The 24,240-nt window shown below is 37.2% G+C and overlaps 1 protein-coding gene across 1 annotated transcript in view; it reads right to left on the minus strand.

Moving 5' to 3' along the window:
* SPAG17 (sperm associated antigen 17) overlaps positions 1-24,240 on the minus strand; it is a 120,613-nt gene that overhangs the window by 78,300 nt on the left and 18,073 nt on the right. The window contains exons 4-8 of the mRNA XM_026090733.1: positions 20,090-20,221; positions 15,978-16,185; positions 10,125-10,319; positions 4,027-4,208; positions 309-464 (exon numbers count right to left, since the gene is read on the minus strand). Of these exons, the coding sequence (XP_025946518.1) occupies positions 309-464; positions 4,027-4,208; positions 10,125-10,319; positions 15,978-16,185; positions 20,090-20,221 (873 nt within the window). The remainder of the gene's footprint in view (positions 1-308; positions 465-4,026; positions 4,209-10,124; positions 10,320-15,977; positions 16,186-20,089; positions 20,222-24,240) is intronic.

The raw sequence follows: 24,240 nt of genomic DNA on the forward strand, positions 1-24,240 counted from the left end.
AGGCACAGTGGTTTTTCTTAGATATGAGAATTTGTAAAATATATTCATCAGGAATTAAGTCATTTGATACTTTATGCCAATACCTGTATGATCCTTCAAGTTTTCCTTTTTCTGCTTCCCCAGTGCTCTGCTATTTTCTTCTGAGGTTTTAAGTGCTGAAGACAAAAGTCCCAATATCATTCCTAACAAATTATACATGGAGTGATGGTCCAAGCTGAATTTTTGACTGCAGAACTGAAGTTAGGTAATCCTCTCCAATTATTAGTAATTCTCTACAAGAAGCACGGTAAAGCACAAAGGATCCTTACCTCTGTTATAGGGGATTGTGCCAATTTGTTCTTTGATAATGCAGGCACATTAATAAACTTGGTGTTTTCCAAGTAGTTACAATGCTGTCTTTTCCAGTCCAGGCAGTCATACATTAAACAAGCAATGCTTTCAAACAGCGTAGTGCCAAATACAAGCTATGAAAGAAAAATCAGAGGCAAAGGATGAAGTTTGTATACAAGAGTGTTGTGTAACTTAACCACGTGACTCATTAGTTCTCTAACCAACAGATCTACAGCTGTTTAAAAATCTTCCAAGGGACTTTTTCTTCACTAATTCAAAATGTTTTATAGAGTTATTTTAAGAAAACAGGGCCTAATCTTCACTTGCCTAATCATTATCACATCAGAGTACAGACTGAGTGTTGCCCAGTTGCTGTAGTTGTATAAAGCCTAACTGAATTTAACAGTAGCCATTCAAAGTCTGCTCCCTTGTAACAGGAATGTAGGTCCTATTTTGGACAGGAAGAAACAGGGGAGGTAGCATAAGATACTGTATTTTCTATACCATATATATGCATGTTTCTATTGATGATCAGCCTACGCATATTTGCAATGTCAAACATTCCTGTGCCCTAGAAGGATAAAAGATAAAAAAAACCCAAACCACAAAGCCCCTATCAATGCCATCTTCTACTATTTTCTTCATTGTTGCTGCCCTTCTAAAACAAAGGAACACCTCTAGAACTCAACTCTGAATTCTAAAGCTGTACAAGCAATGGAACGTCACCATACAAATCTAACTTCCAAAGGGAGAAAGCTGTATTTGCAAAAATTTGACAATGAAAGAGACAAGGTTACTAAGGTGCTGTACTGTGGATTGCACTGAGTCTTGGAAGGAATAAAAATTTGACACTAGCTGCTATTTTGAATCTGAAATGTTTTGTCCATATACCAAAAACCTGTCTGAAGCCACATGCCTCAGGTTTCAATGGCTTTAACTGGCCATATTCTTCTTTTATACATCCTAGACATTACAGAAAAGATGTAATGATGGCGATTTTAGACAACTACTGTTAACAGCCTATTATAAAAGACTATTTTGCTTTCATGAAAGTAAGGGAAGCCTCTTGGATTAAGAAGTTTGCCTATAAGAGGCTCATACCTTGCACAGTATGAAAACATGAGAACAAGCCATATGAAAATAATGCAAAAGCCAGTATATTCTTTTTGTATTTTCTTCTTTTTTCCTTAACACAATCACTGTAGTGTATGTTTTTCCTTCCTTTCCTCCCAGAGAGCTATGATAAATACAAAAATGGATGATTCTGTGTAAAATCTAATGAGAGTGGTTGGAGAGCTGCTAATGGCAGGAACAGTCAGATTAGTTAAACCCAACTGCTGTCACAGGAGCAGCAGGTTAAAAAATGGGAATCACAACCACAGGAGACAGGATACAAAAAATGAAATTTCAGAAGAAAAACAGCTAGTCAGAGAAGCTAATGCCAATGATATCTTTGGCCAAGAGCCTTAAGAAATTATTTATGGTAACTTTTGATGTATATTATTGGTTTTGGACTCCTTCCACATGACAAGAATGGTGGCATTCAGTGACAACAAGAAAGAATTAATTACATTGCTTTTACTTGACTCATCCTGGATTGCCTGTGTTGTATATAAGCTTGATGCAATCACTTGCTCAAGGACTATAAAAATGACTAACAATGAATGTGTCAGTTTTAAGTTTTCTAAAATGAATCCCAGTGAGGAAGCACAACTGCCTTTAAATGCTTAACTCAGATTAAATATATAAATGACTCTTAAGTATCAAGCATCTGCTTTCTCAAACTCAGGCCCTCTTTATGGCACTTCAAAACAAGCACACCAAATCACTGATCACTTATGAAATAGTTGTTTCAGTTCTCATGGTATTTAAAGACTAGAGAAGATGTTTCGGAGAGAAGTTCTAAGTGCAGGATTTTCAGACTTAATATTCTTATACCTTTGTTTGTTTTTCCAGCTCAATACTCCTCTGAAAAATGCATGGGGTGGTATAAAAACCTTCCATTAATTTCTATTACTTACAAGTGATCACTAGAGCACATGAAAAATTTAACTAAGGCATTGGAGTGTTTTGAATGCACAATTTTTTAAACTAAATAAGAATTTTTACAGAGTTACAAGTAGCATGAACTGGCACTGCTCAGTGGGACAGATGCAAAGGTTTGTACAATTACAGGTTTATGAACCAATTTGCTCTCTCCTCTGAACAGACACAGAGGTTCATCAAAAGAAAGTTCTCCGAGTCTAACTATGAGTGGCGCTTGGACAAAGACGACTATTCTTGGAAATATTTTCCTTTCTAAATACATGAAATCTTAAAAATTGAGATTACTTTCTATTTATAATACTCTATCATTTTTATATCAAATGTCTAACAATGTCACAAGACTTCCTGTGTATCTGAGACTTCAGAGATGCACCAAGCTAGGACTCAAGAGACTCTCCAAGGAGTCCACCAGAACAGAGGTACTCTATTCACCCATGATTTCATGACCTATGTTCTTCTCATCTATTTCTTTAAAGATTTACAGATGTGCCTACTCTAGAGCTCTTTGAATTCTGAGTTACAGAAGAATGCGAATTTATAACTACAACTTCCTAGAACAATTTCAGTGACAGATAACTTTTCTTTTCTATTTCAGTAAGGATAACTGCTCACAGGATATTCATAAATAGCAACAATCCCCTAAAAGAAGTGATTACGAAGAGGACAGACAGGATTAAAGAACTTTTTTCCCAAAATAGGCTTCATATTTTAAGACCACATCAATAGTATAATGGCAATTCTACATGCTTCCACAATTGAGGCATTTTTAATGAATGTCTTAGAAACCACTGTGGATTTAGCCAAATTCAGTTCTGATCCCTTCAGGATCAAGGGTACTTCCTAGATCACGAGACTGTTTATATACAAGATTTAATACACTATAAATAAATGTTCAGAGACTGTAGTCTGTCCTTTAACTCTAATACTAGAAACCACAAATACAGTAGGATAAATCATGGAATGTTGCTTTATTTTGTTTTAGCAGTTTATGTTTTTTACTGCCACCATTGTAGACTGGAAGACACTGGGCCCTTTCACCTTGCCACACTTCAGATCCTGGGCTGGAAAATATTTCTAATGGTTCACTTTCTCTGCCAGTAGTAATGGTTCTGACTCACCAGGCTACAGTAAGCAATAAACCAGAGGCATGCTTTGGGTAGGACAAAAAGAAGCAGTACTGGATGGACTAAAACAGCAGCTATATCAAAGAGTGTTCTTGCATTCATTTTAATTTGTTCTCATGTGACCTTTCTGACATTCAGTAAGTAGAACTGCTGTTAGAAGTACAAAAAAAAATTTTTGTGTTATTTCATACCAACATCAGACTCTCTTACAAAATTCAGATTGGGTCTATGTGAAGATGCTGAATTTATTTAATCCTTCAAACTGTTTATAAACTCTGCTGCTATGACCTCTAATGTTCAGAAAGTCCAAGTCAGATATCTTTATTCAAAGGACTCCTTGTGACTACATGCTGAATAAACTTGTTGGATACATGATGAATCATTTTTATTCAAAATTACAAATATACTAACTATTCCGGTTCTGCTTCACAGACCTCTAAGCTCAAATTCCTGCCATTCCTAAACTGATGCTAAATATTACAAACCCCAAAGTGTGCCATGCATTGTGACAGAGCAATCCACTGACCAGCATTTCACTGTCAGACCAATCAGGGGGAAAGGAGCTCTCCTTAACTAGGTGATGAAGTCTGGCAACATCAAAGAGGCTTGATCCATGCTTTCCACTGTTCAGAATTGGCTCCAAGTATTCCCAAAATGTTTCCAGGTCTTTGATAGCTTCATCTCTCTTTCTTTTCTCTGCTTCTACAACTAAAATGAGTAAGTATTAGATAATTAGGGCACAAAGTCTCCTTTTCACAGAAAGCATAAGTTGTATATTAGTCTTCTGTAAGTACTGTTAAAATATTCCCATTCTCACAGTCTCAGAAAAAAACTGATCCCCAACTTTAGGTTTAAAGAACTCCAGGAAGAAGGAGCCTCAATAAAACATGGCAATTCTTTTAGAAAACAAAACAAAAACAACAACAAAAAAACAATAAATGTTTGAAATTCAGGAAATATAAAAATCCTAGGTTGCGCTTTTCAAAGTTGCCAGCACCAGCCTGGGCCAAACTGCTCTTTAAGTATAGGGTAAGCAAGCCTTATTATTACCATTTTATTGAAATTAGTGCAAAAAAAGATTAAGGTATAGTACGACTATGAATAGTGAGTCTAGAAATTGTATGGTTTCCATTTTTATTGCACTGTAATGATCAATTTTCAAAGGTGCTCTGACTACAGAGAAGAACAATGTTCTCTCTTAATGCTAACCATAAGGCCAATCACACTCTGGAATCCAAGAATCAACAATACTTTTAACAGCCTATTTTAAGAGATGCAGGGACACTAAACCTGCAGTAATTTGCTTTCGTCTGGACTTGTGGGTGCTCAGCACTTCTAAAATCTAAGTATTAAGGCCAAATATATCACTTGTATAATCCCAGTGGTCCCATGGGTTTAAAATGAAACAACTCAGTGAGGCTGCAGACTCTTCCAAAAATGCTGACCTCTTTAAAGTTTTCAAAGTTATGTATGCCTTCTGTAGCAGCCATCAAAAATGATGGCTAATTAACTTATAAAATAGTCGTATCATGACTCTAAAGACATGTATCATTAAGTGACTCCAGAAATGGGGTAGAAGGCCTGGGAACTCTGCCAAAAGGTTCTGTAGGTAGAAGAAATTCATATGAGTTCAAGGGGAGACTGAAGAAGTACTTGGAAAACAAATAAAATAAATCGACTGAGGATTACTAAAAAGACAAAATATGTCAGGATCAGGAAAATCCCCTGACTTGAAAATAGCTAGGTGGGGGGAGGATGGGAGGGGAAGTTTCATACATGCTTTTCCTATTACTCTCTTCCTTTTCCTATTGCTTCCTTTCCTTTCTTCTTTTCCTATTATTCTTTTCCTTTTACTCTCCTTACGCACCAGTTTATGGCCACTTCTGGAGACAGAAACCTGGGCTAGATGGTCACTTGACCTTAAAGAATTCTGTGCTCCTAACTGCTCATCACTGTCTCTTTTTTCAGCCACTCATGAGTGATATCCTGTAATTCAGGACAATATCTCATCTGTGGCAATGTTCCCCTAATACACTTGGTTTTGAAAGCCTGTCTTGGAAGTATAACAGTACTGAGGGCTGCTCAGTCATGGATCCAACCTCTTTGCATTTTTGAATGAAACGTGAATGGCACTGTGTTAGTAACATTGTAGACAGAAAGTCCTGTTTTACAGTAGAAGATTGTTTTAATAACTCTGGCCCATAGTTTGATTAATAAAAAAAATATGAAAATAGGTTTAAGAATTGGGTTTCTTCCTTCATGAAACATTACAGTTTCCCAGGATCAATCACTCACATTGCTCTAGCCCTTGAATACTGCCTCACCCTCATTCTTATGTCTGCCATTCTAAGGCATTTCTTTCCCCATATAAACCCTCTCAGAACAAATTAAAGTTTCCATAAGTAACCCCCAAAGAAGGTACAGGAGTTGGGAGATATTGTCAATGAAGAAGAGAGTTGGGACAACTCCACAGAAGAACTGAATGACCTTGAAGTCTCCAGTGACAGAAATGAGAAAGTATTCAACTCTACACTACCTGATTTTGGACCAAAATCACCCTTTTTGTAATCATATTCACTGAAAATGTTGGAAGAGAAGCATCTGGTATATACTAATAAATCACAAAGCAATTTTGTACCATCACTGTGAAAACAGGAATCCTAGGATCACTATGATGTATGTGTCAGTCTTGCTACTTCCAGCAGACAGAAAACAATTAATTCCATTTTGTCAGGCTGAGAAACTGCTCTCAGTTCTGAACATTAACTCTCAGAAAAGCTGAATTAATAGTGCAAAAGCTTCTTGAGCGATTAGAGGAATAGAAAACTAACCATATAAAAGGATACTAACAGCACTTGACTAATGTCACAAAATGAAAGCCATTAGACACATTAGAAGGAAAAAATCATGAAAGCTGTGCTCCTGCATTTGTGGCTTGTGAGTATTCAACCTCACCTGTGGAAAGTTTCTTGCTGAATTGGATTTTCTCTCTTGCAATTTAAACCCTTCACTTTCTGTCCTAGCTCTTTATATACATGAAGACTTGTCATGTCTTCCCTGACTCCCTTCAGCCTTCTCTTCTTAAACTTAAGGACAACTTATTCCATTTTTTTCCATAGGTCAAGTTTTAGGGATCACTAATCATTTTCTTTGCCATGATTTGGAATCTTCTGATTGACACACATTTCTTCTGAGGTCCTACCTCACTGTTGAGTTGTATGATAAGACTACTTCAGGTATTTTTTAGGCAATATTCTCATGTAGAATCTGCAGATGGTATTTTTTTTTTTAGTGGTATAGTGATATTGCTGACTTATGTTCAATTTGCAAAGCCAACAAAATAGTTTATCTTGCAGACCTGTCATCTAGCCAGGTGTTTCCTAGCCTGCATTTGTGCATTTAATTATTCCCGTATAACCATACTACCTCATAGTAGTCCCTATTAAACAGAATACTCTATTGCCCAGATCATTATTCTCCATTCTGTCAAGATCATTCTGCATCTGAATCACATACTCTTATTCCAGTATCAGTGACAATACCAAATAATACAAGACCCAGCACAAATTCACTTGAAACTCCACTCCATGCATCCTTCTATTTTCACATAAAAAAATCTTTGTAAATGTAAACCTTTGACAGCTACTCTGTAGAGGCTAAAGTTTTCCAAAGTGCACCTACTATATATTTATTTTCATCTAGATCTACCCTGCTCACTGTGGGTCATGTGCAATAGCCTTAAAAGCCTTATTAAAATCCAAATATATTACACGTACTACTTCTCCTCTGCTCAATAGGGCCAGTACTTTGTGTAAGGAAATTAAATTTGTCTGACATGATTTGTTCTTGAACAACATATACTAGTTGTTACTCATCTCCTCATTTTTCTTTTAAGTGGTTATAAATCATTTGTTCCAGTATTTTTGCAGAAATAGAAATTAAGTTGATTCCAGTCCGTTGGCTATTTGTGGTCCTTCCCCTCTTATTCCCAACCCTTTTTCCACTATCTCACTTGCCCTTTATGAGTTCTTAAATACAAATGAGAATGGCAGGCATAAATAGGATACAATTCAGTTAATCTGAATCAGCTGATCTGAAAACTTAACTTTACTTAAGTGGTATTCAGTTACTCTACCAGTTCCCTCACAGTTTGAAGTTGATATCTTATTTCTCTGTCACCAGCATTAATTGTGCTTAATTATAACCATCACCTGTCTGCACCTGGTATTTGTAGTGAAGAAATATTAACTTCCCACAACATACATATAAACAAGTATAAAAAACACTCTCAAAACAATAAGCACTCCCAGCCTTCTCAGAATCACCTCCTGACAGTTCTTCCTCTCTGTTGAGCTGTAGACAAACATTTTGCTTGGCCCTCCCTCTATTTTGTGCCTTGGCCTTTCTGATTTTGTGCCAGTAGACTCATAATAAATATACATTCGCATTCTTAGTGACCTGACTTATTTCTAATTCTTATGCACTTCCTTATATTTGAGGTCCACAAAGAATATATGGTTTAGCCAAGCTGTTTTCTTACTATGCAACCTATCCTTTCCTAGTAATGGGAAAGATTGCATTACTACTTATAATATTACTTACTTGAGGGACTGCCAGCTATATTTACCTCCTTTTTTCCTTGAAAAAGTTTCCTCACAGATCTTACCAACTCTCTAAGTGTACCATTCTTCCCTGCTATTATACATACAAGGGAAAGAAAAAGTTAATGTAACTTTGGAAGTGCTCAGGGAAACGATCCCTGCCCTGCCCCACTCCCCCCCTTCTCAGCAGCTGTTGTAAATAAAATGAAGATTAAAAAAAACCATGTTTCCTCCTCTCTGCACTTCCTCCAGTTTCTAATAAGACACTACCTTGAAATTTGGCATGTTCTAACTAAATTATAAGAAGCTGGAAATTATGTTTTCCTCTCATTCTTTTCCCAGGGATAAGATAGCTTGTCAAACAAATTCAAACATGACCTTCTTTGAGTCCATCAGTTGCTTCTGTGACTGCATAAATCTTAAAGGCTAAATACATATGATCTTGTTAGTTTACCTTCAATGGCACCTTAAGGCCAAATTCCCTAGTGCCCACACAATCCAGTCTTTACAATTTGCCACAGGGCAATATGAGAGTATCTCCTTTGGTCAACAGGAACGAGAGGAAAGGAGAACCCTGAGACAGTCTTCACAACACTCACATGGGTAGATGGTTTGCATACAGCATGGTCAGAACGGGAATGAGTCACAGCATCCCATCCCATGTCCGTCAGCACACCAACATAAACAATCCTTATGACCCTCTTCCTGCCCAACACACCCAGGACACCATTCCTCTCATTTACTGGTTTGCCTGTGCCATCACGGCAGCATTAGGTCTGTAATAAGGGATTTCCCAGCATCACAGAGAATCTTGCATGACACCTTCACTATAGAAAGTCAAAATGCACAGTTATAATCAGAACCACAATTAGTCAAACACTACCTGCATGAACAATTATGGCTACCATACTCACTTTTCTCACTTCCAGCTTTTTATCACCTGACTTTGACTTAGAGCTAAAATAGTTTAGGTTGGAAGGGACCTCAATCTCCTGCTCAAAGCAGGTCATCATGGAATTCAGACCAGGTGGCTCAAGGCTTTGTCCAGCTCACCTGGACCTGCAAAGACAGAGATCCCACAAACTCTCTGAACAACCTGTTCCAATGTTTGACTATCCTCAAGGTAATTTTTTTTTTCTTTATGTCTCACCAGAACCTTCCATTTCAATTCATGACCATCACCTCTTTTTCTCTTGCTGTGCACCTCAGTGAACAGTCTTGCTCTGTGTTCTTGATAATCCTCTCATAGGTATTGCAAGGATAGTATTAGGTGCCCCATAAGCCTTCTCTTCTCCAGGTTAAACAAGCTCAGGTCTTTCAGCCTCTCCACACAGGAGAAGTGCTCCAGCCCCCTGACCATCTTGGTGACTCTGCTGGACTCACTCAATTTTATCTGTACCTTTCTTGTACTGTGGAGTCCAAAACTCTCGCCTTATGAGTGCCAAGTAACAGGGAATAATCACTCTCCTTGATCTACTGGCTATGTTACCCAGCAACATAGACCAGTATGATTAGCCTTCATCAATGACTCATGTTTAGCTTGCTGTCTGTCAGGATCCCAGGTCTTTTTCAGCAGTGGTGCTAAGTAGTCAGTCCCCAGCCTGTACCATTACAAGGTGTTATTCTGTGAAATCTTCTTCTCTGGCTGGGGCAACAGTCGCAACATGGCCAGCTGTGCACTTACCTTGAAATGACCAAATGACCCAAGTTTGCTTAGCAACAAACCTTCCTGGCTAATGATGTATAAAAGTATGGATTTGATAAAATGTTGCTCTTTGGTGGCTACTGCACAGAGCTATAGCTGCAGCCAACAACTGCCTAGTCAGTCCCTGTTATCTAGTAAAGGCAAGTCTGGCCAGCTATATAATTTTTGCATTGGCAAACACAGCTGCTCACAGGTAGTATGCTCAACCACAAGGCACAGAGAGAGGTAAAAACACAGCAGAAACAGTCTTAACAAGAAGTAAAATAGTCCTCTTTCTACATAAATTTTGTAAGATACATGTTCTTATCACAAGATTACCTTCAGGTGAAAGTAAAGATTCTTCTTGAATTTTAGCCTCTTCCAAGTATGTCTGCAGTGGTTCATAATTCTCAGAAGAAATCCTAATTACACTTGAAACACTAATCCCAAGCTCAGACAGCACAGGCAGTAGCTGAGGGTTGTGGAAATCCAAAATTATGAAATAATGATGGGCACCATCATCTGGTTCATCATCTGTTCAAAACAAAACAAAAGCAGATTAGAGCAAGGGCATTTAACAGCTACACAAAATTCTGCTTTATCTCAGCTGTATAGGTATACTGCAAACTAAGATCACAGAAACAGTTCTTTCATAACCTCATTCAGATAACTGAACGATCTTTTAAAAATTATATTTATTATATTATTATATTTATTATTTTATTTACTATATTTTTATTTACAGAATTCTTCTGTAGCAACCAACATAGAACTCAGCAGAAAGATACAAGTTGGAAGGAAAAAATTGTTCGGAGAAGCACTACGAAATAAATGTATGCTCATTGTGGCAAGAATGCTAGCTGTAGTTGCAACATTTTCTGCAATTGGTTCTCTTTAAGAAAAAGCCAGTATGTTCTGATGGTAGTTTAAGCTATCCTATTTCATTCAGCATGAAACTGGACAGGGATCACACACACACACGCACATAGTAAGTCACTGCGTCTTAGCTGAGAGATGATATCACCTAGAATAATTTTGAAGGATCAGTTGAATTGTGAGTTGTCTCACTGCTGACTGCTTCCTATCCAATAGGTTCACGTTTGCTAGATGGATTCCCCAGAGCTGGTAATACCAGCTCACGCTAGTCCTTCTGGTTGGCAAGAGACATATCCAAATTTATCCTGATGTGCAGTTTCATGGAGTGGCTACTTTGTTTAGGTTTATTATTTCTATAGAAATATGCACAGCAAGTTGAAAATATTTCAAGTTTTAGCTATCAAAGCAAAAGATCAAACATTTTATCATGTAAGAGAAAACAAGTCCTCTAAAAGCTTGACTGTGGTCTAAGTTAATTGGGTAGATTCCCTTTATAGTCCGTGGACAAAAACAGGTATTCAGACAGGTATCAGGTGATTTAATTCATCCTGCTTGGATATCTATCTTAAGACAAGGGAAACTGCTTACTACAGTTCATGTATCACTCCGCTGACTTTGGAACATACATAATTAATCCAGACTATCCTGAGGTGGCTAATGTTCATTAATACAGCTTGCTTAAAAACACTTCAACCACTCCTCAGCTCATGGGACTTATTCCTCCAGGAATTATTCCTTCTTGCTGCAGAAAGCTGGTTCTGGATTACATTCTCAAAATATACCTGTGGGTTCCCTGATTCAACTTCAATGCAAGGGAAAGCATTTACAGGCCACTGTTGTTGGAGGAGTAATCACAGCGTTTCCTGGGAAATTTCCTCCCTTTTCTGTTAAACCTACTAATTAAAGACTTATTGTAGTGTATTTTCAACGAGTTCTTGCAAACTATAGATATAAACGCAGCAATTAAAAGAATTCAGGAGTATGTAACCTTTGATATTCCAACAATTATTTGGGATTTCTATTTTTCATTCTTGCGTTGTCTTTATTTTTGAAATCAACTGAATTACAGCTCTCAAAGACTCTTCACAAACAGCAAGACATGTTGTAACATCTGGCAAAATTGAGAAGTTTTACAAAACAAATATTATAAAAGCTAGCAATTGCACAACAATTTTGCAAATATCAAAGATTGAAATACAATACTGGCATTTTCTAGAGACATTTGTGACATAATAACTACTGCTACATTCAAATAGGACATTGTACATTGAGAAAGCTTCCTCACCAACCACCATTTCCACCATGCTGTTCACTTTCAAGGTTAATTTCATTGTAACATACTGAACTGATACAGCTGCTTCAGAAGTGAAAATGTCACTAAGCCCTCTGAACCACAGAAGCCTTTAACTCCAATACAATTCACAGGAAGGGAGAATGTATGATTAATAGAAAAATAAATCAGCAGCTGAAAAAAAGCTCATCACTTAAAATGGAGATACTCAGACCATTACGGATGTTGAATTTTCTGAGAAAAAACTACTTGTAAGCATAGAAGCAAGAATTTATCCCATAAGGCAAGAGAACAGGGAAATAAGGATGAGAAAATAATAGTAAGGGTTTTCATTGCTTCCTTGTTGGGGGAGGGAGGGCATAGAGAAATGTTCCCTTCAAAAACGGAATTCTGTATATTGGTAATTCCTGTCTACTCCCATCTTTTCTGCACATTTGTTACTCTAATGCCTATGCTGTCTGCATCCCAGACTCCTGTGCTATTTCTCCAAAGGAAGCTGCTCAGCCATAAAAGGATAAGGAATGCCAAGAACTGCCACGATCCTACATGGAAAAGACAGAACACAACCTTAAGTGGCATGAACATTTTTTATTTGACCAGATGAAATCCACCAAAACAGAGTTTGATTTATTAAAAAAAAAAAAAGGAGGGGGGGGAAGGGGGGGGAAAGGAGGGGGGGGAAAGGAGGGGGAAAAGGAGGGGGGAAAAGAAGGGGGAAAAAAGAAGGGGGAAAAAAGAAGGGGGAAAAAAGAAGGGGGAAAAAAAGGACATCTGCCTGTCAGCACCTTCATCCTTTGAGCTCAGGGTATATACCCAGGGCTGAGGAAACACTGCTACCAGCTGGAGCAAGAGGCTTGTAACCTGGCTGACTCTTCTTTTCCTAGAGTGTCCAGGCGAACATAAAAGAACTTACAAATTTGGAGAAAGACTTACTGAGGAAGAATCACAGAATCGCTGAGGTTGGAAGGGACCTCTGGAGATCACCTAGTCCAACCCCCCTGCTCAAGCAGGGTCACCTAGAGCACATTGAAGCAACCACTAGAGTTCAATATATGTGTTGCATAAAGTAAAACAAAAAAACTCCCAGAAGACTAGCCCATTATACCACTGCTGGTACTGAAACTGAACTGCACTATATTTCAGTGCCACTGCTACTGCAGGAAAAAAAAAGCATCAGCACACATAATAACTGAGCATTAATGATTTCTAACAAAAAGGAGGATATCTACATAGTAGCAGAGATGAGAGAGATGAGGAGATCCAAAAATTCTGATGAATATATGCTGAAGAAGATGACTGCCAGCCATTCAACAGTCATAGTTATGATTATGCTAATAATCATGACCTGTTCATAATAATCAATCAGTTCTAATAATAAATGACTAATTCAAATTCAAGTGGATCACAGTATCAATGCAAATAATGCCAGGATTATCCAAAACCAGAAATATTCCATTTCAAAAATGTGATAATGTACTAGGGATGAATGATAAAACCACTCTTCACCACCAGAAAGAGATACAGACTGTCTTTGGGTTCCAGACACAGACACATATAGGCAATAGCTCAGACTGCTCTGGAGTAAAAATTGTGGCATTTTCTCTTTTGTTTTTGCTTGAAATAGCTGTATTAGAACAGCCAAGAATGCAGAAAACAATTTCCACTGTATTAACTTTTAAGAATCAAAGGTCTTTGTGAATCTCCTATTCAGACAATTTGTAAAATATGGAATATGCGTGTAAACAAAGTTTTTGAGAGTGCTGCTGTTCTGGGTAGAAAAGTTCCATAGGTCTACAAGCTCTTGACACTGAGAAGTGGATCTGACACCACTTCGTCCAAAGACATAAAATATAGCTTTAGCATGAGGTCCTTGAGAACCTTAACTGCCATGGACTTGAAGAAATAAAAATTCCTGACACAGTAGTTGCACCATACTTAATGTTCATTTAGAATGGCCTCCAGAAGTTTCAGCAACTCTTGACTTGATCTTCTCTTGGAATGGACTTTTAGGTGGAAGTGTCTGTCAGGAAGAATGAAGAAACAAGTACCTCTCCATAAAACAGTAGCTGTTTTCCCTCTAGCGCAGAAGTAACTGAATGAAACAGATTTGTGAATGCCAGTGTTTAACTTATTTCTTGGACTGATTGACAGACTCCAGGAGTTGGCAGGGAAAGACTGTTAATCATGTACATGAAGGTGCTCTCCCTTCTTAAAGCTAAAGGCTCCTACTCATTGCCTTCTTCTTCAGCAAGACTGAATAAAGTAGCAAGATCAGATTACTATTTCTGCTGTTGCATAGTTCATTGTTGTCTTCAGATTGAAAACCAATCCATTGAACAATTTTTTGGCATGAGTCAGAATTGATTTGTCTATTATTAGGCCCAACTGTGTGGACACATAATGAATGTGGTGAATTGTTCAGAATTACTTCAACTCAATATAATCGAGATTGTAAAATTCAATACAGCACAAGTGAACAAGTGCAGAATACCAGGACAACTTCTCCTTTTGGACAGTCTGCAAGTATTGCTATGCATTTTGTAAAAATCTTTGGGACCAATGAGACAAATTCCAGTTAATAAAAATCATAGTTTAACAGCAGTGTTGGTCATTCATAATACAAAATCTAAAAGCTTGATATTGTGTATGCTAAACAAGGATACTTTTCAAGGTTGTTAGTTTTTGGAGGGCAATTTGTATTTTCCTTACTGTATCTTTTCATTAGCTGCAACTAACTGGGCAGCAAGGTCTGGATATAGGGGAAAATTTCTCATATCTTATGTAAGTACCTGGTATTTTCTGCCCACAACTAAGGCAGTAGGAAGCAAAAATGCTACTCAGGCAATAGGAAGCAAAAATGTTGGAGCTGGACAAATTGTCTCTGCAGGGCCTAGCAGAGCCTCATTAATACCACCCAAAGCCATTCTGCCCAGTATATTCAGTACTGATTTCATGATGTCATGAGTTCTCTAGACCACTTTAGCTTGAATTCCTAGAGGCATGAACACTTTTTTGAACACTTCTCATATCAGTTCCTGAAAAACATTAAAATCATCAAAATAATGATGATTACAGTCAAGTCTCATCTAGGAAAACGAGAAGCTATGAACAGATAGCTGCTGTTCTGTTCCTGTACACCTCTGTGTGATTAACTAAGATTCAGATCTGTTCTACCACCTGGACTGGTGCTTTTTAGATGCTTGAAGAGTATCATTGATCTAGAATGAGATGCAGACAAAGGTCTGATGAAAGAGTACAGAAAGCCTGCAGGGGTTCAACTGGAGATTAGTGGGTACACATAATGCATCCAAAATCAGCGAGTGCTCCCCCAGCAGGAGAGATGCTGTGTATTTAGTCATAGTTAAACATCTTATGGTCCAAATTAAATATAACCCTGGTCTAATGAGGAGAGCTATGTACATTCTCCAATATTTTTGGTTCCAGTGACATTTGTAACCATGGGTGGTAAGAAATAGGAATAAAGTTTTTCTCAGTACTGATTGGCATATTATTCCTTACCTTGTATAGCTCACTTCTGGAGTAGATTTCTTCAGGTCTCAGTTCTGCCCACATGTTTTTACAGCAAATGAAATCATATGGCCCTTTGCACAGAACTGGGCTACACACCCAAACAGTGGTGCACAGCTCTATTATGCTTTATAACACAAGGAGAAAGCTGCCCTTTGGATACTGACACAAATGCATTTAGTTCTGAAATCTTTGTGAAAGGATAAGTAGGATTTGTTAGTCACTTTATTTTAGTCTTGCACATGCCAAAACATTTTGTCATGCTACATATACACCTCATCTGGATTTTATTTCTTGGACTGTATAATCTATCCTACTTCTAAGCAGAACACAATGCCCTCCTCAAATGCATAGCGGCAATGCTGTAATATTGCGAAATATATCTCGATCTTCCAACATGGAACAAAGCAAAATTCTGAATGAGAAGCAAGGTTTCAAGAGTTTTAGCAAGTTTATCAGAAGCTTATCTGCTTTTTTTTTTTTTTTTTTTTACATACCAATGTATTTGTCTTCCTCTTCCTCTTCTCCCCGTCGTTTTAATTTGGTGTCCTTTTTGACAGTAATTGCTCCTGGAAGGGCCACTTCTGTTTTTTTTCCTTTCATCTCTTTCTCAGCTATCTTGGCACTAGTTTTTTTTTCCTTCTTGCCAGGAGGTTTAATTTTCTCTTTCCCTCTGTCTTTTTCCATTTTTTGCTCCTCTTCTGCCTGACAAGATGAAGAAACTAAGTTCTTGTTGTAGCCTTTGTGCAGAACAAAGGGCAAACTGCTGTGAAATTTTAGTGGTTGAAATTATTTAGTGGTTAAATTTATTATTTGAGTATTTTTCCCTCTCAGCCATTAGAATGCTACTGTGGTGCAACTGTCAAACATTCTGCTTTATCCTTCTCAGGTACACTGTTCAGTTTATTATATTCCTATTAAATCTTAGTGTTAAAGCTTCACATTAAAAAGGAACTGTTGGAGGCAGGTAGACATTATACTTACAAAATTAATGAAATGCATACTGGTAGAAAGGAGAGTAAAGGATCACTAAGACTCACAGTTTCCTGTGCTTCAGTTAGACTACCACTACAGCACTTGCATTGGCAGGAAACTTTCCCTGAACTGAAGGAAAATAAAGCCAAAAATTCAATTTCTGCTTAGTCTTTAGCATCTCTGTTAATGCTCTTGAGTATGCTGTAAATGGTACCAACACTATTTTGTCTTTGATGTAAATATCGTCTACTAAAAACTAGAACCAAGAGCTCTGTGCTCATTTCACACAGGATATTACTCAGCCATTCTCATTATTTTCAAACAAAAAAAACCCTACATTAAGTTATACTCAGTAATTTAAGGGTAAAAAATGAAAAAGGATGGTGTAAGTATCCCAAAGCCTCACATTATAAACCCAGGAAATGCAGAGCCAGTCTAAAATTAAAAGAAACCAAAATATATTGAGGCAAAGAGAGGTGCTGAGAGGGTAAGAAAACCTCCACCTTACTCTACCAAGCCACATGACTATGCAATAACTACACAAGAATGGCATTTAAGGATTGTAAAGCTAAATTAAGTATATTAAAAAGACATTAACTTAACTTACTGTTACCATCCCTACCAGTGTCATATTAAAGGCTATGAAAGCAATGAGAAAAGCTCTCCATGCAAATGAGATAGGTCAGTTGAATCTACACAGTTGTTTTTCCTAGACCCAGCCAGAAAAGCAAGCTTTTTGGCTGCAGAAGGTGACCCTAGTTCAAATTCAAAAACAAAGCAAAAGGTCAGTTCTTTCCTTCCCTCTTTCAGGCATTTCATTTTTGTACCACTCAGAAATGCCTTCAGGAGATTCTTAAAACTGTTTATACTGTGGAGTGGCAGATTTTGATCACTTTTCATTATTTGTTTTCAAATTTATTCCCTTTTGGACATTGAACACCAAAGATTTTGGTACTAATACTTTTGAGTTCTAAGCTAATGAACACATTAAATCAGATTACATAATCATCAGTCTATAATGTTCAAAACAGATTTATTGCATCTGAATTACTTTATGTAATTAAGTCTCAAACAAGCAAAGACACCTCTGAACTTGTCAAGATTCCAACAAAGAGACCTAGCTGTCATTAATACCTCAAGAAGTACAAGCCTCTCCTTTTCAGTACTTTTTCTTTTTTCCCCTCAATGTAATATTTCTCTTTCCCTACAGGGTGGACTTTTCTGTTGAGTTTTTCATCTTCCATTAGTTTTACATTCTATAATTTTGTTATTTTAAACTATATGTTACAGAATCATACTATCTGAAACAGTTTTCCAGTTCAGAGGCCCTTCTGCTCTTCTGCATATTAGTTTACATGCATACACTTGTCAATTTATGATAAGCTTCTGCTTTTATAGAAATATATAAATTTTAGAGATGGAATTATGGTTTATTTTTGTTTATTCAGCTGCTGTTTTCCTTCTGCCAATCTATTCTATTAACTGGTATCTATTTCAAAGAACAATGGACAGTTATGTTAGTTTTCTGAGAATCCATCTACTGGTAAAATCCTGGTTACAACCATCGAGTTGCTGTCAATGGAACTTGTACTGTAAAAGCTAGTTGGAAAAGATTAAATATTTTATTGTAGACAATTTAGGGTTATAATTCTAAACTAAAAGCCAGTTTCTGTCCATTCCTTACTGCAGAGCATCCTTATAACCCACAGTCCTGCTAATTCTTGACTTCATCTTGGTCCTTCAGCTGCTGCTATGTTTGTCTGTCACATTATGATATAATTATAATCCAATGAGAGCAAAAAACTGTGTCCAGATTGCCTGGCGAAAACTGAGAAGAAACTGCAAATTGCAGAGACTCTTCTGCCTTCAATACTGAATATCCTCTGATTCTCCAGGGAAATAAAATTATACTTACAACAGTAATCTTGCCAAACCAAAGATAAAAGTTCCATTTTAATATTGAAGTGTCTAAACCTTAAACTTCAAAATTTTGTTTTACAGTTTACTCACCAGCACTGACTGATATCTAAGAGAAAAGCCATTTCTTCCCCATCCATTATAAACTATCTATCTGCTCTACAGCTTGATCCTTTCAATTCCTCTTCAGATTGAGAACACATTTTTTTCCCCAGATTCTTTATATGCTTCTGTGGCTTATATTATCATCTGCTAAATAGTTTTGCAATTGACTTCAATGGAAACAGGACAGAGTTTTAAATTATCACCTAGTATTTTATGCTCTTGTGTTTGTCCCATATTCCCTCCACCAATTACTGCCACAAATAGAATTATTTATAAACACGTTTACAGACTTTTTAACCTCACAAATCCATGAAACCATTTTCTTCTTTACACTTTTACATGCATAGATCGCTTAGGTCCATCTCATCTCATTTTACAGTTTTTATGTTGTGTCTTGTAATACATATAATTTTTGATCAATTTATGAATAATTTGTTACAGCAAGTATGCAACTTGCTGTTAATGGAGCTCTTCAGCTGCACATATATCTGCTTGGTAAAGACTACAGCAAAGACCAACTGTTCAGTAAGTTATTGAAATGCACCACTGACAACTCTTTTTTTTTAAATTACAGAAGTTAAAAAAACAATTAGCAGTCTGATCTGATAGTGATTTTGTGCAGGCTTGGTGAAATTCCTCTAGAACACATAAGCAACCTAACTAAGGCATTCTTGAAGCTAGTAGTGATAATCTTTGAGAATATGCATGAGTTTGGGGAACACTGGAAAAGGACAAATATGGTACCCAGTTCTGAGCAGCAGACTTCAAGATATGAATTATTTGGAAAGTTCAGAGGACAGCAACCAGCATAATTAGAAAGCTGGAAATGTGGCCTATATTTGTGTTTGTTTACTCAAATATATAATAGCTTTCTGCAAAGGGGAAGGTAAGAACTGTTATTCTCATACACAGTGAGAAGCCATCTATTAATGGATTTAAATTAGAGCAAGACTGATAAAGTTAGAAAGCTTTTCCAAATGTCTATGTTGTAAATATAGTTGAGCAGTAAAACAGATTGCCTTAGAAAACTGAAAGCACAGCAGTGGAAGTTTTTAAGAACAGGTTAAACAAACATCTGCCAGGAATATTTTATATGTGTTTGATCCTGCCTTAGTTCCAGAGACAGAATAGATAACATCTCCAAATTTCTTCCAGAGAGGTGATTTGTGATAATAACTTTTTCACAGTGCTGCTCTGCACTATCTTTTATACCTCTCAAGTAATTTAACCTCTCCTACCTTCAGCAGGGAGATATATATATATATATATATATATATATATATTCAGTTGAAGCTAGTTTCCAGCTCTATTTTCTATTGGTGTTGTGAGTCAGCTAGGACATTACTTCTTATCACTATTCTAGCACAGACTTCTTGGGCAATATTTTTTCTTTTCTAATTTTTTTCCTCTCTCACCTTTTATATTTGAGTAATTGGGAGTTTCTTCCCAAAATCTAATTAACTGAAAATTTCCATTAGTATTTAAATTTCTCTTCAATTATGGATACAGACAGTTAAACATGAGGAGAAAGCTGAATTTATGCAAACAGCACTTGAATGAAAGTGCCTTGATAAAGTTGATTAGGCATCCACCTTAAGGCATACTGTTGTACCTTCTTTTCAGCTTCTCTTCTCTGATGGTCCTTCTGCTTGAAGCAAAGCAGTTGAAATTTCAATAGCTTTCCAATCAGTGTTATAGGAATTTGTTCTCCACTTTCCAGAATGGCTTTGGCTACCTCAGTCACCTTCAGAGAAAAAACAAAAATAACTATTACTCGTATAGTTTTAATATTACATTTGACATATATTTTGTATGCTGTAATGACGGAATGCTATTTCACATTGTACAATATGTGGCTCAGAATGGCCACGCTTTCAGAAAAACAACGTATCAGTAAGATGCATAGCTATTCTTTGGTTCCCAAGACCCTCTTTTTAGCCAAATGAAGTTATGCCTGCTGTAGCATGAGATAAAATTAGAATGGAGAAAACTTCTATAATTAATGTAAAGGTCAACAGATACACAGTTTTTACTATAAAAACTCTTTTTTTATATATATATTTTAAGCAAAGTAATAACATTAAGCAACTACCTATTATAAAGTAATAAATTAAAAAGTATTTAACAGATATCAAATCAACTGGGATAGCTTGGAGTATTATTTACAAAGTAGCTAGCATCTGAAGCACTAGCCCTGAATGAAAGATACAAACTTCTTGAGGGGAACTTGAGAGGGTCTGTCTTGGTGAAAAGACATCCCCTCCCTGTGTAATGCTGATTCTGTTGGTATGCAGCCTAATTGGGGTGAAATAAGGCTATTGAGTTTTCTTAGGGTGATGACAGCAGCAGGAACATACAGCTGCATTGTCCAGATGTGTGGCATTGACAGGCTGTTTTATGACTATGTTTTTTACAGCTTGTTTCCACTAAATTTCATACAACTCACTAACATCTGGGCTGTTTTCCTTAGAGCCTCATAACCATTTTATTTACTCCGAAAAAAATAAAATAACATAAAAATAACATAAAAAGTTGTTATATGTTTCTTTTCACTTGTGTTGTCTCTGTCATAAAGTTCACCTATGTAGGAAGCGCTGTTGAGGAATAATATAACCACAATATGGAATAATATAACCACAATATTTTCCTACTTCTGTTTTTAAGCAACCATCAGCTTTATTTATAACTGTGGGCTGAACTAAGTGTTACTCAAACATTCTGACATGTTTCTCTTTTCCCCTCTTGGAGCAATTACAGTTGGGCACATATGGTGTCAATTTTGCCTGCTAACATTCAGACAATGAAGGTGCACACTGTATCTCACTGAACTGTGTCTTGTCTGATGCAAACAACACTGTTAGTGTTGAGCTTTCATAGTTTCTTGTCCAGCTTCTTAGGAATTTTCACTCATCAAGTAAAACCTGGAGTAAGCAAATGTAGCCACTAAAAATGGTTCTCTGGATAAAACAAAGCCAAAATGGAATCCAGGCTATTTTGGACCAAATAATTGTTTCATAGAAATGGAAGCAAAACACAGAAAAGAATCTCCTAATATTCAGATTTTTCTGAATCACATAACAGGGAGACAAACCCACCAAAATACTTGTATTTATAAATCCCCCCTGACTTTCCAATGCTAATGAACTCCATGATCTGCTTACTCCACATACAGGAAAATACATCATGGTTAAGACCAGTTTTGCTTTATATCATTCATATTCTGAGTAAGAATACTTTCTGCTCACTATCTCAACCAGTCAGCTGTGGAAGGCTTCCATAAGGACTCTCAGTGATTTCAGAGTTGTGTTAGAACATCAATGACATGTTAAGAAGAGATTTAAAATCCCCCAAAGCTATAGGGACCCTAAGAGCTACTAGCCATTCTAACAAAAATGTCACCTGAAACTAGCTACACAGAAAATCTGAGCTCTGAGAGAAAGAGACTTTGGTAGAAGTAGCACAGTCATTTCCCTTAGAAAAATTCTCACACACTTCATTGCAGAAATACTGTTAACAGGCAATGGAAAGAGATGCATCCCAATTGCCTAATCTAGATGAGTTGGTTGTATAAAGCACATTTCTTGAAACACAATAGAGGGTAAATGGGGGGATTCTGGAAGGCTTCCCAAAAAGTATATATAGCAACCAGGCTTGGTGGCAGTTGCTGATCTATTGTTCATGGAAGAAGGAACGCTTATGCAGTTTTACAGCACATTCCTCCTGAGAACTTCAAAGCATTTTACCAGTTAAACACAATGCTTTCTATTTGTATTTTGCAGCTAGAGAATGCAGAAATGAAGAGACTTGTCCAAGGCCTATAATGAGCTGAACCACTCCGTGAATGGATAGGAAGGACAAATGTTTTTTAAGTGAGGTGTTAGGTAGGTATAAAACTCTATTTAACAAGAGTACATTCTAAGACTGTGGCGAGAGGTCAGACAAATAAGACAAAGATAACATGAGCACACTACATTTGCCCATGCACAAGAGGCAAATTACTATTTCTGCATATAGCAATGTAAAATTTGCTTCATGCATAAGCAAATAAAACAACAGTCCTTCATCACTGCTATTTTAAAGATAGAAGATTTATCTACTCTGCATGGATTGATCTAAGAAATTCATAAGCTACTCAATGTATTACACTGATGCATGTTTACTTCCTTTGTGGCCCTGTGACTTTTGCAGGCACCTGGCATAAGCAGCTCATAATCCAGAGAGCCTCAATAAAACAAAATAAAGCCGAAGAGAAAGACTTGGTAGGAATACAGATAGACGGAATTTTTCAGGACACTATGGGGTGGATTCATTTCAAATTGGCTATACTTCATCCTGCCAACGATGACCTTTTCCTTATGTGAGAAACCATGGAAACTTGGACAGACAAACTCACTTAGGTAGGGCCTCTTTTCCTTTAAAGGAAGAGGAAACTCAGCATTCCTCACACAGCAGGGGGCAGACTTGTGAAGTGCAGAAAGGCTGCAGTGATACAGGATTTGATCTCATATGGTGGCAGTACGAACCATACAGAGATTTAGCTGCCTGGTGCAAAGGGCATGGATTTCAAGACATTCAATCATTGTATGAGCACTTGTAGCAGATACTATATTATTGGTAGGTGATGGTATCACTGAGGTAGGAGACAGGTATTAAAAATTAGGAAAACATTTAAAGCCAGAGTCTTTATAGTATTTTTCTTTGAAGAACCATTGTGACTGCTAAATCATAACCAGAAAAGATTTCAAGGTGATGAACAGCTTTATCAATTTTGACTGCTCTATCATTACTTGGAAGCAGCTAGCATAACTTGCTATGAACAGTGGGGAACTTGGGGTATCTTTTACAGCAGAGCCATTAGTCAAAAAGCTCAATAGATTACATGTACCAACCAAGTTATTGTTTACTATGCAAATGTACTTTCTTGAGCAAGCTAATAAAAATAATTTATTTCAATCTGCAGCCACTGTCATGAACCCCTCACAAGGAGCTTTCAAAACAGATTATGGAATGAAAACTGCATGAACTATACTAATAGGTAAATCCCTTTTGTCCAAAGAGGGCTTCCGTACACATAGTATTAGATTTTTTCTGCATCTGCTGATGTCATTTCATTGACTATTATATCTTATTGAAAGAATACCAGGAAGGCACTGAGCCGACAGAAACAACTTATTTCAGATCATATCTGCAGTGTGCTGGTAGGCAATTTAGTCTCTGCTATTAGACTATTCACCTCATTTCATTTTTGTCTCTCAGAACCTCTTCCCAGCTATCATGTCAAAAGATCATCTGCTTAAGCAGCATCCTTCATTGGTGAATTCAAACTCAGAATTCCAACTGAGCTCTAGGACTCATCTAAATTGTGGCATATCTGAAAAGAGCTCCATATAGAGCTTAGGCATCCACAAGGGAGTCTGCAAAACTTAAGCCAGTGAATCATCTTCATTAATCAATGAAGGCTCTGCCAACATGTACTCCAGAGAATTTAAAAAAGGCCACATCTGGAGTACTGCGTCCAGTTCTGGGCTCCCCAGTACAAGAGAGACATGGCACTACTGGAGCAAGTCCAGCGAAGGGCTACAGAGATGATGAGGGCACTGGAGCATGTCGCCTATGAGGAAAGGCTGAGAGAGCTGGGCCTGTTTAGCTTGGAGAAGGCTGAGAGGAGATCTTATCAATGTGTACAAGTATCTGAAGGGAGGGTGTCAAGAGGATGGGACCAGACTCTTTTCAGTGGTGCCCAGCGACAGGACGCGAGGCAAC

Source organism: Apteryx rowi, unplaced genomic scaffold, assembly GCF_003343035.1.
Source record: "Apteryx rowi isolate R43461 unplaced genomic scaffold, aptRow1 scaffold_876, whole genome shotgun sequence".
Lineage (NCBI taxonomy): Eukaryota > Metazoa > Chordata > Aves > Apterygiformes > Apterygidae > Apteryx > Apteryx rowi.